The sequence below is a fragment of the Micromys minutus genome (assembly GCF_963924665.1).
Source record: "Micromys minutus genome assembly, chromosome: 13".
In the NCBI taxonomy this organism is placed as follows: Eukaryota; Metazoa; Chordata; class Mammalia; order Rodentia; family Muridae; genus Micromys; species Micromys minutus.
In genome coordinates, this window is record NC_137982.1 from 43,090,005 (window position 1) to 43,107,537 (window position 17,533).

A 17,533-nucleotide genomic window follows, 5' to 3' on the forward strand; every position below is an offset into this window, starting at 1 on the left:
TGTATTTATGACAGTTTGAACATAAAATTATATTATATTATATTATATTATATTATATTATATTATATTATATTATATTATATTATATGGCACTATTCAGAAGCAACAGTTACTGCTCAAAGCATGTGAGTTCTGGAAGGCTGATACTTACTGCGTATGTGTTAGTCCAGTGCTTTACCATTTCCTGGGACTGCATATGCATATTTTTCTTTGCTGTTCTTTCTGCACGAAGGACTGCTGCTTCTCTTGTCAACGTATTGAGGCTGTCCCGAATCCTTTCCCACTCAGCATGTGGAATTATGGTGACCTGCCGGAGATCTACCTTGCTAGGTAGGAGAGGTGGGTAGGGAATTTCATCTCTTTCAAAGGTCTTCATCCCTAATGCAGTTAAAAAACATAATTATTAAATCATTTTCCAGGAAGAGCTCACATGATTTTTTTCCCAAAATCTCTGGAGTGAAGTGGTATCTGAAAATTGCCTTAAATGTGTAACTAAGTCTGGCTGAGGGAAATAGTGTAAGGCTTTATAAAATCAGAGTGACATGATCAAGTCTTTGGTGGTTTCCTTCATGTGTAAGCTTGGGCAAAACATTTAGCTTTGTGGAATCTTGGGGGGAAACTCCTAATCAAGAGTCTGAGGTCTACAGCCTGGGTGGAGAGCAAACATGCTAGTTGGGTTGATTCAGTCACATTTGCTAAGGGTCCATCCTTGAACTCTTCTTCAGTCATGCTAGTGACGTGGGCAGAATTAGCTCTCTTATAAGACATATTCCATTACATTTGACAACAATATGCCTCCAAAGCCACCATTACAGTTCAGATAATGGCCATAGGACACTAACAGTCTCCACACCCTGTTTTACCCTTGTCATTCCTCCTTAGACTCTAATAGGCCACCGCTCAGCTGCTATTTTTATTATAGAGTTTATTCAAAAGAATCGCTTTGATATTCATTCATGTTGTTATATATGTGATTCAATTGCTTTGTGTTCCTTCCCAAAATCCCTGCCCCTAATGTAGAACCCTACAAGCCCCAGCCATGTAATAGGTTAAGTCTCTTCGCTCTTCTGAACTGATCAGAGAAGTGTATTCTCCTTTTCTTCTCTCTCTTTCCTTTGCATGCTTTCCCCCAGCATTTCAGACTACATGCTTTCTCTAAAGCAGTGGTTCTCAGCCTCAGCACTGCGACCCATGTGGGGGTCAAATGAGGGTTGCCTAAGACCATTGGAAAACACAGATATTTTTACAGTACAACTCATAACAACATGATTCATAAAATTACAATCATGAAGTATCACAGAAAATATTGTATGGTGTGGGTCCCCACAACATGAGGAACTGTAATAAAGGGTCACAGCGTTCAGGAGATGGAGAACCACTGCTCCAGAACTCCTCTCCTCAATACATAGCTGTCTGTCTGCCATGTCTGACTTTCATGCCAGTTCAACTAACACAGCTCTTTCTTTCCTCCTTAAGGCATCAACTGAGCTTTTGCAGCTTACCCAAGCTGCAGTTTTCTTTTAATAAAGTTGTCCTTGAGCTTCTATTTGAGTCCATTCTTAAATTCTTTTATTGAGGCTGAGAATCCCCAAAGGAGACTTTGATTTTCCCCTTATTACTGGCACCTTCCTCTTTCAGACTGTGGTCAGCAGTGACTATACCAATAGGTTGGAATAAAAAGCACTTTCAGAGTTAATGGTGTCATCTCATAGGTGGATACTTTTGGAAACATCCATCTGTTGCATTTGCGGACACCTTGATGGACGCTATACAACTTCTTCCCCATTGAGAAGGCAACTGGAAGAACCAACTACAGTCCTGAGCCAGGTCTAGATTGAATAAACAAGTATCTTCCATGCCAACAATTATTTCTCTAATGTTAAGCAAAGAAACAAAACAAAAACCTCTTCTTTGTTTTCAGTGAGACACTCAAGAGACTTTCAAGCTGAACATGAGCAAGAAAGTAAGAGATGGATAAGGGGTCCATTCCATGATCTCAAGAGGAACCGGCTTGGGATAAAACAGCATGAAATGCAAACAGGAAGCAAAGGAAGAAGCTAGAGCAATGATCATATTACAGTGCTAATCAATCCAACCTGAAGTCTATGGTGACTGCTTCAGAATTAAATAACTACATTCCATTCTTTTTTTTAATATGATTGTGTTGGGTTTTCTGTTATGTTAAACTCAAAATATCCTAAGTAATACAGTGCAGCTTGTAGGATGATGTCATTAAACACAACAAGGTGGGTCCAGCCTATCACTGGATGAGAAGGAAAGGTAGGTGGGGAAAAGTCTAGAAAGGAGAGAGGAGAAGGAGAAAGCAAGGAGGCAACGTGAAAGCAGACATAGATGTTTCTCTCCGCGCATCTCTCTATGGATAAGGTTGTTATGAATATTTTATAAGGGATGGAATTGTATAGGATCATTTGACTTGTCTAGGTGGGCAAATTATATTGTAGCAATTGGGTCAGAATATTTTGGTGTGATCTTTGATGTGACACAAAGCCTGCCACAGAGTTGGGATATGTGTGTGTGCAAGGCTTGGCAACAACACGCCAAGGGAAAGTGAGTGAAAACAACACACTGGGGTGGCTGTGGACCACCCGGGATGGAAGGAGCCAGGGCAGGTGGAATGCGCCTGGGTCAAATGAAACCTCTCTGAGTACTCAGACTCAACTTAGGTGACACGGAGCTGCTAAGATAAAGATGCTGCACAGTGCCATGTGGCCCTAGGATTGCCAGCACTAGCGCGGGATAACAGATTATCACTTTTTATTTTTACTGCAATAGGAGCTCATTAACAACCCTCTTCAGAAACATGCTCAATTAGGAGCCTCCTAAGGAGTTAGGATTTTAGGTACTTAGTACTTTGCCTAGCTTAGGTCTCAACACCTCTCAATGCTGCCAGCCTGGTATTTAAATCACAACACCAAAGAACCACTGGACATGATGAATCATAACAATTACTTGTGAAACATCAGTTGTGGGAAGTAGAACTATGTACAAATTTTGGCTTAAACAGAAAAGAGAAAGACATGGAGGAACTTTATTCCAGCCACATGGCTGCTCTGGCAAGGGCTCCCATACAAAAACCTTCTGGGTCTGTATGATCCCTCTGCGATGACACACACTTTTAATCCCTCTGGCTGCAATACAGACCTGTCCTCAGTACAATTTAATCCCTAACAATGAAGGTAGTTTGTAGGGGAAAAAAGGCCATGTTTGAAAGGGCTGTCTAATTGAGAGGAAGACCAAGTGATGAACCAGAGAAAGATATGACAGAATAGGATCTGCCCAAGTCTCTCAGGAAAGACAGGAAAGACAGGCAGCACAGAGTGGGGAGAGCGAGGCCAGTTCGGCTGAGTTCAAGCAATGCAGTGGAGTTCAGCTTTGTCCAGTTTGTGCAAGACTTCAATTCTTAGAATTCAGGGGGAGTTTTTCTAAAGCAGAGCAATTCAGTCAGATGCTGAGAGAAGCCAGTTTGAATCAGTCATCTTAGAGAGGAGTTTGGGCCAGAACAGCTCCACTGAACCAGCGAGGCCAAAGTTCAGAAAGAACTAGGAAGGGTGAGCTTGCTTATTCAGCAGTGTGCCTCCAAGACAATGGCATCTGGTGAGTAAACATTACTTATACAATGTTCTTGTGTGTGGATTAAATTTCCTAATGTTCCCACTCACCAGATTGTGTCTGTCCTAGGGTGAGTGGTGGGGGTGGGGTTGCTATTGCTACAGAACTCAGGCAAATCATGAAGATAGTTCAAATTTCCAAGAATCCATTAGTTACCATGACAACAATTAAACGTGTTGTGGTTGGACTTAAATAAAGACTTTGTTTTTTGAAGTCCTACTTGTCCATGTCTTTGAAAGAATCAAATTTTAAGTCATCTTAAGTGCCTTACTACCATATTTTTTACACTATCAAAGCATTTGACTTGGGGAGAGTTTTAACTTAACGTGGAAAGAACTGGGGTATTTCCTTGAGTTTTAGAAAAGACTAGTCAGCAGGTCTGCAAAAGAATGAAGACTTTGATAGGTCAATAACCTTTCCAAACAGCATTCCAAAATTTATTCAACGAAACACAAAGCTTAAGAGCCCCACTGAGTATCTGACCAGCTAACAGCTGGGGTAAGATGTCTAACTTTCTTCTGCCTTTTCTACCCCATTCCTATAAACTTTCCCTCGTCCTCTTTCCTTTTTCCACTCATTCACCTGAAGGCCATCCTGCCACACTTCCAAGGATGCTTGCTCGGAATGTTTTGGACTTTGTAAAGCCCATTTCAAAGGGCAACCGAAGCCCTTTGTCACCCTATGATGGGCTTCTAGAAACAATCCCAGCTCCGGCACGGATCAAGGCAGCTCACCTGTGCTTTCCTTCGCCTGTCCGGAGCGCCGTCCAAAGCGCACCTGCATCTTTACCAAGCTGAGCCCCGCGAGTACAGAGCGGGCGAGACTATTTCCAAGCTGAAGTCAGTGACTGAATGGTAGCTAAACCATTTGGTTGTTTAGCAACCACGCCGGAAGTGACGTTAGTCGCCATCCAGGAACCAGGAAAAAGTCCTGTCCGCTGTTGAACCAAGAACCGAAGCATGGGTGTGCGCCTGCGCGGTACATTAGCTGTGGGCGAGCCGTGGAGCTAGCAGTCTAGCGTCTACGTAAGGCTCGAGGATCAACCGGCCGATGCTGGAACGGATGCTGGCGACCGGCTGCGACCCAGGCCTGGGTCAGTGAGGAGCCCTCGGTCCCGCCCGTCCGGTGCCGTTTTTGTCTGACGCGGCGCTAGTTTGGAGTTGGCTGGTGTGCGAGCCGAGGCCCAGGCTGGGTGTGAGCTTCTACACTGCGCCTCGCTGGCTGAGGTGAAAGACCTCTTTGGCCACTGAACCCCAAGTATTAAGGGACATAAAAGGTGTTTTTAAATGATTTGGGTTGTGACGCATAGTCAGGACTAGATGAGACCCTGTCGATTGTTGTAACATAGAAGTATTAAAACTTGAATGTTGTCCTCAGAACCTTGGCGTTAAGACTTTTAACCTATACTGCTTGGTGGAGAAATTGTAATTAGTGTGCTTGGGGACCAGTCAGTCTCTAATGACACAAGATAAATATATTAAAGTGGACTGGCCCTTGATCACAAAAAAGACTCTCCTGATATATCGACGTACAAATGGTTTCATTACGATATTGTTGGTACTGTCGACTAATTAAGCAACATTTGTTGTTCCTCAAAATGTAAACAAGTGCGACTTTTCAGTAATGAACATTCTAACACATAGCTGTGCTGTCTCTCTTCAGGTTTTCTCTCAGATGTACCACTGTAAGAATGCTGGTAAGTGTGGAAGGATTAATAAGAATTTCTGTAGACAGAACTTTGTGTACGTGTGTCCTAGTGAGTTGAAAGCTCACAAGAACAGAAAGGGTCGGGGATTTTACTGTAGTTACGTAGTTTGCAAGAGACCACGACGCCTAGTGAGGGATCAGCGAATTACACAATGCTAGCTGGCTGCATCACTAGCAAATTTTGCCTTTATTTGCCTAAGTCCATCCTCCCACAAGATAACTGGAAGTGAGCAAAAAGTTATGTGAATGTGATGTGTGTTGTATTATAGGAGAGAAACTCTTAGCTGAGGCAACTCCAATCACAAGGGACAACATGGGTGCTTTTTAGCCTGCTCTCTGGAGAGACATCCTTAAGCAACTTCAGCATAGAGTACATAACTTAGAAGACAGGGCAGTGTAGACCACGTCTCTCAGTGAAAATCCTCAGGAGTTTTACTAAATTAGTTACAAGTATTGAGCCTCATATAATATATCAGTGACTTTCTAATACAGTCCTATATTTCAAGCTGGGTCTGATATTTGACTTGAAACTCGAAGTTGTAACTGCCACCTACAGCCTTTACATACAAGTTGGTGTAGAACTATTTGGTTTTTGCCCCGTAGAAACTTTTGTTGTAAGTTGAAGATGGTAGTATTTGCACCCTAATTGGAAACAGAATTTAAATGACTATGGAGACATTTTAAAAACAAAATCAGAAGAAAAGCTAAAAATGATGATTAAACCACTCATCAAGACCTGACCACTGTCCATAGACCATTTTATGTGTATTATACCTAGTTATGTGTTTGTATATGTGCTTGTGTGAGGGTAAGTGCACAAGATTGAAGGGGCCCAAAGAGGCTAGAGCTGTCAGACCTCCCCTGAAGCTTGAGTTACGGGTGGTGATAAGCCACTCAGACTTGGATCTTCTACAGAAGCGGTGTATGCTCTTAAGTGCTGAGCCACCTCTCCAGCCCCTTATTTATTTACTTACCTGGAGTTTGTGTGCATGTATGTGTGTGCACTTGTAGGTGTGCGTGTGCATTCTCGAGCCATGGAGTCTAGCAACATTAAGTCCCATGGAGCTAGAATTATATCACCAGACTTGGGCTCTGAGAACTAAACACTTGGGTGCTCTGTTATAGCAGTGCACACTCTTAACCAGTGAGCCATCTCGAAGCCCTGGGAATACAGTTTTTGTTTTTTGTTAATAAAATGTGTGATGTGTGTGTTGAAGGAGTGTAATGGTATACTGGTCAGAGGACAGCCTTCAGGAATCCTTTCTCCTGTGGGTTTGTCCCGAGTGTGTCTTGCAGGACTCAGTCTTGGCTTGTTAGACTTGCTCAGGAAGTGTCTTACCCATCCTCTGCTCGCTGGTCCTCACGTTGCACTCGTAACCTAAGCTGGGTCCAAGTTTGTAGCATTATGTCTGCCTCAGCCTTCTGAGTGCTGGGATTACTGGTCTGTTTTTCAAATGTTCAAATTTTAGAAAAAGAGTTCCCTGGTAAATTCACATTGTTAAAAGTCAATCTGTGTACTACCTTAATTTTTGTAGAGTTTTATTTCAAGTACATCACTCATATCTGAATATAAATAAAATATAGTGCTTTCCTTTTAATGATTAAAACTGAAATGATTCTCAGTTGGTTTCACACTTGTGATTTTATTAATCAGATGAAATATTTTAACACAACATTCTCTTTTTTGTATTTATTTCAAGTATATATGTATAATCAAATTGTCTCTTCATTGCCAGTACATATCTTTGGTTTTTTTGATATGAGGAAAAGGGATCCAATTAGAAAGAATAAAACTTAAGCCTTTAAAATACTTTTGTTAATTTCAGGAATTAAGAAGTCTTCATTCTTTTGCTGCACATCAAAGCAGTTTCTCTGCATACAGAAATGAAGTAATGTTTAAAAACAGCTGGCAAATTGAAGGTTGCAGTTGCCTAAGCTCTATGCTGAAGTAAGATTAATTGGACTGCAAGTACCAGTGTGGGTAAGTGGTTTTAGTAAAAAATATGTTTATAAGACAGGGGAAAAATGTTAAAGTTGAGGGAAAAAAATACTCTTGGATCAACCTTAAACATGATGTTACTTCACTTGTATTCTTCTCAACATGGTCTGCACAGTGAGTTCAGGACAACCAGGGCTACACAGAGAATTCCTGTCTCAAAAAGCCAAAAAAGAAAAAGTTAAAAATTTTCAGTAATTTGTGGTGAATTAAACCTATGAGTTACCTTAGGGAAAACTTTATTTTAATAGGTGCTGGAGATCAAACTGAGGCATCATGCACGCTAGGTAGGTCTCTGAGCTACGTGTACATCCCTAGAAAACCTTTTAAAATGGAACACAGTGAATCTCCATAAGGTATGCTAGGCCTAAGGGAAGTGATACTGTTAGGAAGTGTGTCACTGGGGGGAGGGGGGTTTGAAGCTCTGCCTAGAGCAGACGTGACCTTCCTCCTAGCTGCCTAGAAGACAGTCTTCTGCTTGCCTTTGGAATGAGGTATAGAACTCTCAGCTCCTCCTGCATCATGCCTGCCTGGACACTGCCGTACTTCCCACCATGGTGATAATAGGCTGAACCTTAGAACCTTTAGCAGCCCCGATTAAATGTTGTCCTTATAAGAGTTGCCTTGGGGCTGGGGAGATGGCTCAGAGGTTAAGAGCACTGACTGCTCTTCCAGAGGTCCTAAGTTCAAATCCCAGCAACCACATGGTGGCTCACAACCATCTGTAATGGGATCTGATGCCCTCTTCTGGTGTGTCTGAATAATATGTACTTATGTATAATAAATAAATCTTTAAAAAAAAAAAAAAAAGAGTTGCCTTGGTCATGGTATCTCCTTATAGAAATGGAAACCCTAAGGCAGTCTGTCTAAATGTGCTTTTTAAGGCTGGAGAGGTGGCTCAGCGGTTAAGAGCACTGTCTGCTCTTCCAGAGGTCCTGAGTTCAATTCCCAGCAACCACATGGTGGCTCACAGCCATCTGTAATGGGATCTGATGCCCCTTTCTGGTGTGTCTGAAGCCAGTTACAGTGTATTTATATAAATAAATAAATGTTCTTTTGGGGGGGGGGGGTTGTTTTCAAGACATGGATTTTTCAAGTAGCTGTCCTGGAACTTACTGTCCTGTATACCAGGCTAGCCTAGAACTTAGAGATCTGCCTCTGCCTCTGCTGGAATGAAAAGGGTGTGCCACCACTGCTCAGCTAACTGAAAATGCTCTTAGGTAATGAGTAATCATGAGGTTTGCCTCACTGCTATGTACTGAATTATTTGTATATGAAATTGAATTTCCCACTTAGATATCTGACAGCCAGTGACACCCGGATTAGATACTCAGAAATACAAAAAGCAGGCACCAGGATGTAGTATGCCATCTAAATTCATACAACAGCTGGGTATGTTGGCTCATGCCTGTAATCTCAATACTTAGAACGCTGAACAGGAGGGCTCCACACTGAACTCTTGTCTCAAAAACCTACCCTCACCAATAACGTCAAACCCAGTAAGTTCATAGAGAGGAGATCCCCACTAGGTTATACATTTCCTATAAACCATAAAGTGACAAAGTACTTGTGTGTGCATATTCTATCTTTACTACTAATTAGCTTTTTTAATAAGCCAGAAAATACATTAGCTACATACCATGTTTTTCCATTTTTAATTGATTTCTGTATCTTTTATCCTATTTTAAATCCTTTACCTTTTAGAATTTCTTTCTAAAATTACAACATGATTACAGTTTGTTAGTATGTACTTTAAGGTTAGTGAGTTGTTTGTTTGTTTTTTTTTTAAAGATTTATTTTATGTATGAGTGTTCTAGCTGCATGTACACCTGCATGCCAGAAAAGGGCATCGGATCCCATTATAAATGGTTGTGAGCCACCATGTGGTGGCTGGGAATTGAACTCAGGACCTCTGGAAGATCAGCTAGTGCTCTTAACCTCTGAGCCATCTCTCCAGCCCTGGGTATTTTTACTTAACATCTTTTTGTTAAAATTAACCTACTTGGAGCTAGACTTAGTGTCATATGCCTTTAACCCCAGTACTCAGGAGGCAGAACCAGGTGTGTCTCTGAGTTCAAGGCCAGCCTGGTCTGAAAAATGAGTTCCAGGAAATCCAGGACTAACTACACAGAAACTTATCTGAAAAACAAACAAACAAAAAAAAAAAAGCCAGAAATAACAATCATTAAGTCATAACATTGACATTTAGAAATTGAGTTCAGTCTGAAAGCCAATTAAAAATTATTTACATTTTTTAGAGTTATATAACTTAAATTCATTCAGAACTTTTCTTAATATATAGAATATCCATAGTATATTCTAATAATGATGATTATTACAAATACTATAAGTTAATTAAATAACTGTAGTAGCTCTCTTAGGAAAAATAAGCAATGTTCCTTAAAAAAATGCTTAATTGGAGGCTGGAGAGATGTCTCACTGGGTAGGAATACTTAACTGCTTTTTCAGAGGACCTAGGTTCAATTTCTAGCACCCACATGGCAGTTCCCAATCAGTAACCCCAATTCCAGGGGATCCAAAGACAATTTCTGACCTCCTTGGTACCAAACACAGATTTGGTACATATAACATATGTAAGTAGAAACTTTTTTTTTTAATTTGTCTTTAATGCATAATAAGAGCTGAGTGTGGTGACATGAACCTGTAATTCAAACATTTGGGAAGCAGAAGTAAGTGGGTTACTATTGAGTTCCAGGCCAGCCTGGTCTACATAGCATGTTCCAGACTAGCCAGGGGTACATAGAGAGACTCTAATTTCAGGAACAAAAACAAAAAACATGTTAAGCTACTAATTTCTATTCTTTGTTTTAGCATGTTAACTGTGTGTGTGTGCATGTGTGTGTGTGTGTGATTTTTTTTTTTTGGCATTATTTTTTAGGTATTAGGTATATTCTCACTATACAGCCAGGTCAGCCTCAACCTCTCGTTCCTTCTGCCCCAGGCTCTTAAGTGATAAGATGACAGATACGTGCACCACACACAGCTCTTACCAGGTTAACGTTTGCTTCTCTTCAATAAGTATAGTAGATATGTAAACACAGTATGTTTAGGGAATAATATTTCTTCTCTTTCAGGGTAACCCAAGTCTGTTACTGGAACCATGAAAGTTCTGTTGGTGTTTGACTTTGACAATACAATCGTAGATGACAACAGTGACACCTGGATTGTACAGTGCGCTCCTGACAAAAAGCTTCCCATTGAGCTACAGGATTCTTATCAAAAGGGGCTTTGGACAGAATTTATGGGCAGAGTCTTTAAGTATCTGAGAGATGAGGGGGTAAAGGAAGATGAACTGAAGAGGGCAGTGACGTCTCTGCCCTTCACCTCAGGGATGATAGAACTTCTCAGCTTTCTGAGGATGAATAAGGACAGCTTTGACTGCATCATTATTTCAGATTCAAATTCCATCTTCATAGATTGGGTTTTAGAAGCTGCTGCTTTTCATGATGTCTTTGATAAGGTGTTTACCAACCCAGCATCTTTTGATAGCAGTGGTCGTCTCACAGTGAAAAATTGCCATGCTCATTCTTGCACTAGGTGCCCAAAGAATCTTTGCAAAAATACAGTCTTGGGGGAGTTTATAGATAAACAGTTACAAAAGGGAGTGAGATATACACGGATCGTGTATATAGGCGATGGCGGAAACGATGTCTGCCCAGTAACGTTTCTAAAGAAAAACGATGTTGCCATGCCACGGGAAGGGTATGCTTTACATAGAACTCTTGCCAAAATGTCTCAAAATCTTGAGCCTATGGAATCTTCTATTGTAGTTTGGTCTTCGGGTGTTGAAATAATTTCTCACTTACAAATTCTAATAAAGATTTGATGTGCCAACGATTGAAATGTGTATTAGTTAAGGTTGGGCTCAGCAACATAAAACTAAATTCCCAACATTAGTACCTTTTAAAATGTTGGAGGTTTTCCTCTTTAAAGAATTCTGGTCATATGCCAAGGCCACTTTGTTGCTCAGCCAACCTCAGCTTTTGGTTCTGACCCATGGTTTGAGATTGACATCCAAGCTCAAGTCCTCACAACAAACACTGACCATCAAGAACCAGGGCAGGAGGATTTCAGCCCTTTGTTAAAGAAATATTTTCCAAACAGTTTTGCATGAACACCACTAGCCAAAACCTAGTCAGAGCCCTCCCTACCTGCAAAGATGGGAAATAGAGCTTTCATTCCAGGTGGTCATGTGCCCAGGAAAAGGTGTAAAAACAGAATACATAATTGATGTATGTGGAACTCATAGTCTATAGTAAAGATGGTTAAGAGATTGTATTTTTTTTTTTTTTTTGTTTCCAAAGAAAGTGGCTTTATTTTACTCTTAGTTAAAAAATATATGCAATAGTTAACAAATGTTGAAAGTAGCTGATGAGCTCACTTCCCCTGCTATCAGTGAGTCATACAGACACTCAGGTGTGTTCACAATTCAGCTTCACCCACAACCCGAGGCTGTGGCTGAGGAAGGCAGCATTGCCGGAGGTGTGATGGATGCAGTAGTGCCTAACAGGAACGCTGAAGACTGCCTTTATCCAAGAGGGCCCAGCGTGGGCATCGTGCAAAGCTACCAAAGCCTTAAGCAAGTGCATGCTTGAACTCTGTTGTGATGAGCCTACGTGTATCAAGTTGGTGGAGGAGCACTGTACTGAGCAACCCAATTAGGCATCTGTGAAAACAAGAGAGGGAACCCTATAAACTTGGTTGTGGTGTGTTAAGGATACCAGTTGAAGACTACTTCAAATGCAAGAAATAAAACTGGCTTTATTTTCTCAACAAAAACCCTGCTATTTTATTCACATAAGAATAAGAGGCTCTCAAACATATGTCTTCTGAAATCTCTTTTTAAAACAAGGGTGCAGTATTTTACACTTGGGGTTGAGGCATGCCAAGGTACATGTGTGGAGATCAGAAGTTCTACTGTGTGGGTCCCAGGGGTCAAACTCAGGTCATCAGCCTTAGGGACAAGTGCCCTTAACTGCTGAGCCATCTAGCCAGCCCATGAGGCAGTATTGTTAGGCGTTTTGATCAGTTGGGATTTCCTTTTGAAATTAATATGTAGATATATTAATTTTCCTCATGTTTCATGTTTAGATCATAGCACCGTAAATAATTAATATGACAGACCGTTTGTTTTAAGTCGGGCTTACTTTATAACCCAGACGGATCTCTGGCCCTCAATCCTGCGTGTTTTCATCCAGAGTGTTGGGATTACAAGTGTACCCTCATGTCTGGCTTCAGCATGCCTCTTTAAGCTATTACTTAGGTTTGACAATTCCGTTGTGAGAAATATGAGCTTGTATGAATACTCAACAGTTAAGAGACTGATGTGGGAATATTAGCAAAATACCAGCTGATCTAGGCATTATAAATTCATGCTAATCCATAGGCACATAATTAGTCATAAATATTCAGTACATAACAGGATTTTCTTTCTGTGTTTTGGTTTTGGCTTGGTTTGGTTTCATTTTTTAAATTCTGGCTTTTTTGTTCTGTTGGGTTATTTTGGGTTTGGTTTGGTTGACACATGGTTTTACTGTGTAATCCTGGCTGGTTTGGAACCCACAACAGTCTGCCTACTTCTGCCTCCAGGTGTTAGGATTATAGGCATACATCACCACACTGACATATACAATTTTCTTAATCTCCTAAATACAAATATTCAGTGTAATGTAATGGGGTAAAATTATACTCTAGGGTTTTGTTTTTCTAAATTCAAAGTAAATCATTAATAGATCAGATTATACTGAAACAATAATTATAAAGTATTTGTCTATATCAAGGTCAATAACAAACTGTACAACTTAAACTAAAATACAATAGTTTAATTTGCAATAAATGACCAAATTTTATACCATTAATTGACTGTATTACTTCCTGAGAATGTCTAGACAAGCTGACAGCTTAAGATGATTAGCTCCCTGCTTAACCACATCAGAGAACTGACAGTAATTAGGCATTTCTAAGGAAATGCAGAGATGTGGCTGGGAGCTGTTTCTCTGTACATGTGGCCCACCTTAAACTGTGCTGCCTAATGGTTATATCCGTGACTTCTGTGACCAGAAGAGTTACTGGCGTGTGGTATTTGAGCTGGTAAGACTCTTGCCAGCAACCATGTGATTTTGGAGGCGGGTCCTGTCCCACTGGAGCCTCACTAGCTGAATACTGCATATTTAATTCAAGCATAGACCTTGAAGAGGAGGACCCAGCCAAGCAGAACCTGTGAGACAGCAAGGTTTTGTCATACAACAATAATGATATAGGAGGTCTTCAAATGTAAGAAGTTTTGCAGGTATGTTTTAGGTAGAGAGCCTCACAAAGAGACATGAATGAAAACAAGATTCCATTTTTATTTGCAGGGATACTAGGGTTTTCAGAGAAATGTTTAAGAATTTTGGCAAAGAGTTGAAAATCTCTTAAAGGAAGCTGTGGGACAAGGAGAGATGGCTCCTTAGGTAAAGATCCTTGGCACACAATATCTGACAAGCTAAATTCAATCTTTAGGACCAAGAGAGAATGAAGTCTGCATTGTCCTCTGACCTCCACATGTACCACATGAACATATATGTGTCCACACGCATGTGCACTAGTGTTTAAAGAAATTAGAAACAAAGTGGAATCCTAGCACATGGTATGCTCTTGCAGGGAAATGAGGTTAAGACTAGTATAAGTAGTCCCAGCTTTGTGACTGGAGCCCAAGAAGTCTACAGCCAGCCTCGTTTACATAGCAGAAACAAAACAAAATCTGCTCTTAGGACAAAACAATTTAGGCTTACAATGCAACTTGGTAGCAGAATGTATACTTGGCACCTGCTAGCCTGAATTCAGTCCCCAGCAGGAAACAAAAGACAAAATCACCATCACATAAAACAAAAGTTTCAAAAAAAGAGTAAAGGAGCCAAAGAAATGACTGGAAAAACAACTTACTTTGGCTGTCCTTAAATTGCAGGTAGACTTCAACAGTGATACAGACCCATGGTTTTCTCTCTTGAAAGGTTTTAACCACTAATAGTCATTTAACAGCTCAGCTCTTTGGGTTGTTTAGTTTTTCTTGATTATGCTTTGCTAGTTTTTAAGCATGAGTTATTTATTGTTGGACAAGTTACCTCCGAATTTAACAGTTTAGCCAGGTACAGTGGTGTACACCTATAGCTCCAGTATTTGTGAGGTCAAGACATACACATACACAGAGAGAAAGACAGAGATAAACAGAGAGACAGACAGACACAAAGACAGAGAGACAGAGACTTGAGCCCAGAAATTTTAGACCATGCTGACAGCAGTGGTACCTTTTCAATGATAACAAAACAAACTTACAGCTTGAAACAATAAACATGACCTGTCTGAAGTCAGGAGTTACAAGCAGTTGACTAGATGGTTCTGGCTTGAAATGAAAGTGGTTCCAGATACTGGCTGGTTCTTCAATCAGATGAAAGGCAGGCTGGAAGAGCCTCTTCAAGGGTAGGTCAGTCATACCTTCCAGCAAGAGGCCTAATTCCTTCTTATTCTTTTCTAAGCCAGGAAGGCTTAGTTTATCACATTGTTGACCATAGGCTTGCATTTTCAGTCACATAGGGTTCTGTGACTTAAGTATGTGAACCTAAGTTCAGATCCCCAAGCACCAAGGTAAAAGCTGGAGTGGTTTCATACATCTATAATCCAAGTAGTGGGGAGCATAGACTAGGGAATCCTTGAAGCTCAATGGCCAGCCAGTTTAGTGGAATCAGTGAGCATCCAATGAGAGACCCCACTGTCAATAAGATGCAGAAGCCAGGTGGTCCATACCTTTAATCCCAGCACTCTGGAGACAAAGCAGGTGGAAATTTGTGAGTTTGAGGACAGTCTGGGCTACAACTCCGAAACCCTGTCTTGAAAAAAAACCCAAAGTAATAATAATAACAATAATAATTATTATAGTGTGCAAAGTGATAGACTCAAGGAACACTCAGTAGTAACCTTTGGCCTTCACTAATACACACATGTGTATACATACCTACATGCACGTGTGTACATATACACAGGCAGAAAACGTCAATTCTATGAAACATAATTAGTCTCATCTTTAAAGAGCTCCTTCTCGAACACCACCAGGGTGAGCTCTTCAGCATCGCCTTAGCTAGCATCCCTCAAGGGGCAGAGCCAGTGCAGTGCTCATGCTCTCGTACCCTCTGGGCTAGCTCACCCAGGCCCCTGTCTCCAGGGCCACCTCTACTGTGCTGCCCACGCAAGGTGCAGGGCCTGTTTTCCCAAGTGCTGAGGGCAGGGCCAGCTCTCAAGCTCTCACAACACTAGACCACACCCACACCAGGGTGAGCTCTAACATGCTGCCCAAGCTAGGCGCAGGGCCTTCAAAATGCTGGAAGTTTCCCTGGAAACCCATTTGCCAAAGTTCTTCCTATTATCCGCTGCATCCCTGGAGGATTGTTCAGAATATACCTATTCCTGTATCTTGACCTATTCCCCCTCTCCAGCCCTGTTAGTTTCAAAGTTTCAAGGTTTACTCAAGATCTTTGGTCCATTTTGAATTGACTCTTATACAGGGTGAGAAGTAAGAGTGGAGTTTCCATTTTCTACAGGTGGACTCCAGTTTTCTCACTACCTGTTTTGAAGAGACTGTTTCTACTTCAATTTGTTTGTTGTTTTGTTGTTTCTCGGTATCCTTAAAAAGGAGCCACTGAGATGTTAAGAACTCTGTGGGATGGTCTGTAGGAGCTTGGAAGATAATGTTAAAAACAGTGCAAACAATGGAGTCCTGGCTTATGAAATTTCAGAGGGAAGATTAAAGACTCTTATCAGGCCTGTTGCTATTTTGATTGTGAAGGTTCTGTGGTTTTGGTTAGCTGAGGCTGAAGATCAGCTGTGATTAACAAGATACCAGAACTACCAAAGCAGGTCTATTGATGCTGGTCAGCTGGAGCTAAAATATTAGTGGTGAGTAAGAAGAGACCAGCATCATTTGTAGATTGTCCTGAAGCTGTTGTATTTTAATGTTAATTCCACTTCCCCAAGAAGGGCTGCCTAGTCACATGACTCCAACTGAACCTTCCCAATTTAATTAGTAAAATAAAGGAAAGCCAGTGACTGGGAGGGGTGAGGGAAGGAGAGAGGGCTGAGAGCTCTGAGTAGGTCAGGGGATGGAGGGTGAAAGCCATAATGGCAAAATGGAGGTTCCCAAGGACCAGCTGGACCCAGGTGATAGTAATTGGTGTTAAATAGCTATGAACATTAAGGATTTTATAGGTCTAGCATCTTATATGAAGGGCAGTTTGTATCTTTGTCTATTTGATGTAATCTTGTTGTGTAGAGGGTTTGTGGATTGAGAGTTGAACATATAAACCTGTATAAAAAGCTATCAGGCTGTAGAGTTGTCTTTGTGTGGGATTTTGGGGTACAGAAATACCCCAGGACAGAGGTAGAGAACAAGTGGTAGAAAACTGCCCAGGGAAGGGAGTTGTATGAACGAGTTGGGCCATGCTGGCAGCTCTGACTGGGCTTCAGAGGTTCGTGGGCTTCCGAACTAAAACCGGGCCTGAGGAGTGAGACCTCAGGGCCAGTAAAGAGATAAACCGATTATTATTTTTTTTAATATTTACTGCAACACTTTCCTCCCCAACTTGCTTCTTGGTCATGATGCTTGTGCAAAAATAGAAACCCTGACTAAGACAGCAAGAAAATACTGGATCAAAACAAGACCAAAACCCAGCAAAGCAAACTCCAAATTCTGCATCTCTAAGTCTGATGTCAAAGTGGCCATCAGCTATACAACATCGTTCAGCTTCGCTGACTATCACACACTTCTCTCTCTTAAGCTGGTTCCACTCCTGTTAGCAGCTTTGCTCAGCAGGTGTCCCTTGACTCTGGCATCTCCAACACCTTGGCATCTCCAGCATAATGCAGGCTTCATCTTCACAGCTTCACACCATAGTCTCTCTGAGCCCTCGGGGGCATCCCTGACACAAGCCTGGCTTTGGCAGCTTTCCTTAGCTACAGTGAAATCCCACAATACCTTTCTTGTAGCCTTGACTCTGAAGCCAGAACCACATGTGCCAAAACTACCAAGCCCGGCTGAGTGCCAGGGCTGGAATTTAGCCCCCTCTCCCCAAATGCATTGCCATCAGCTTCTGTGTTGATGGTTTTGTTCACTGTGTAAGCTTTCCCTTAGTTCTTTTTCACAACGTGGAA

General features: G+C 41.4%; 2 protein-coding genes across 4 annotated transcripts in view; one reads left to right on the plus strand and one right to left on the minus strand.

Moving 5' to 3' along the window:
• CFAP210 (cilia and flagella associated protein 210) overlaps window positions 1-4,413 on the minus strand; it is a gene marked incomplete at both ends in the record, with an annotated part of 33,082 nt that extends 28,669 nt beyond the window's left edge. For both annotated transcript variants that reach the window (XM_080928186.1, XM_080928187.1), the window contains 2 exons: window positions 152-378; window positions 4,365-4,413. In XM_080928186.1, the coding sequence (XP_080784312.1) occupies window positions 152-378; window positions 4,365-4,413 (276 nt within the window). The remainder of the gene's footprint in view (window positions 1-151; window positions 379-4,364) is intronic.
• Window positions 4,414-4,596: 183 nt separating this feature from the next.
• Window positions 4,597-12,108, plus strand: PHOSPHO2 (phosphatase, orphan 2). Of its 2 annotated transcripts, none has more exons than XM_080928141.1 (4): window positions 4,597-4,856; window positions 5,293-5,326; window positions 7,164-7,318; window positions 10,429-12,108. In XM_080928141.1, exon 4 carries the CDS (start codon window positions 10,455-10,457, stop codon window positions 11,178-11,180), a length of 726 nt encoding a protein of 241 aa, XP_080784267.1. In that variant the 5' UTR covers window positions 4,597-4,856; window positions 5,293-5,326; window positions 7,164-7,318; window positions 10,429-10,454; the 3' UTR covers window positions 11,181-12,108. The 2 variants fall into 2 exon arrangements, with proteins under 2 accessions (XP_080784267.1, XP_080784268.1); XM_080928142.1 differs by having other exon boundaries at window positions 4,609-4,723.
• Window positions 12,109-17,533: the final 5,425 nt, after the last annotated feature.

What these genes read in the sequence shown, in the direction of transcription:
- PHOSPHO2 (XM_080928141.1), top strand. Translation starts at nt 10,455, where the DNA reads ATGAAAGTTCTGTTGGTGTTTGACTTTGACAATACAATCGTAGATGAC.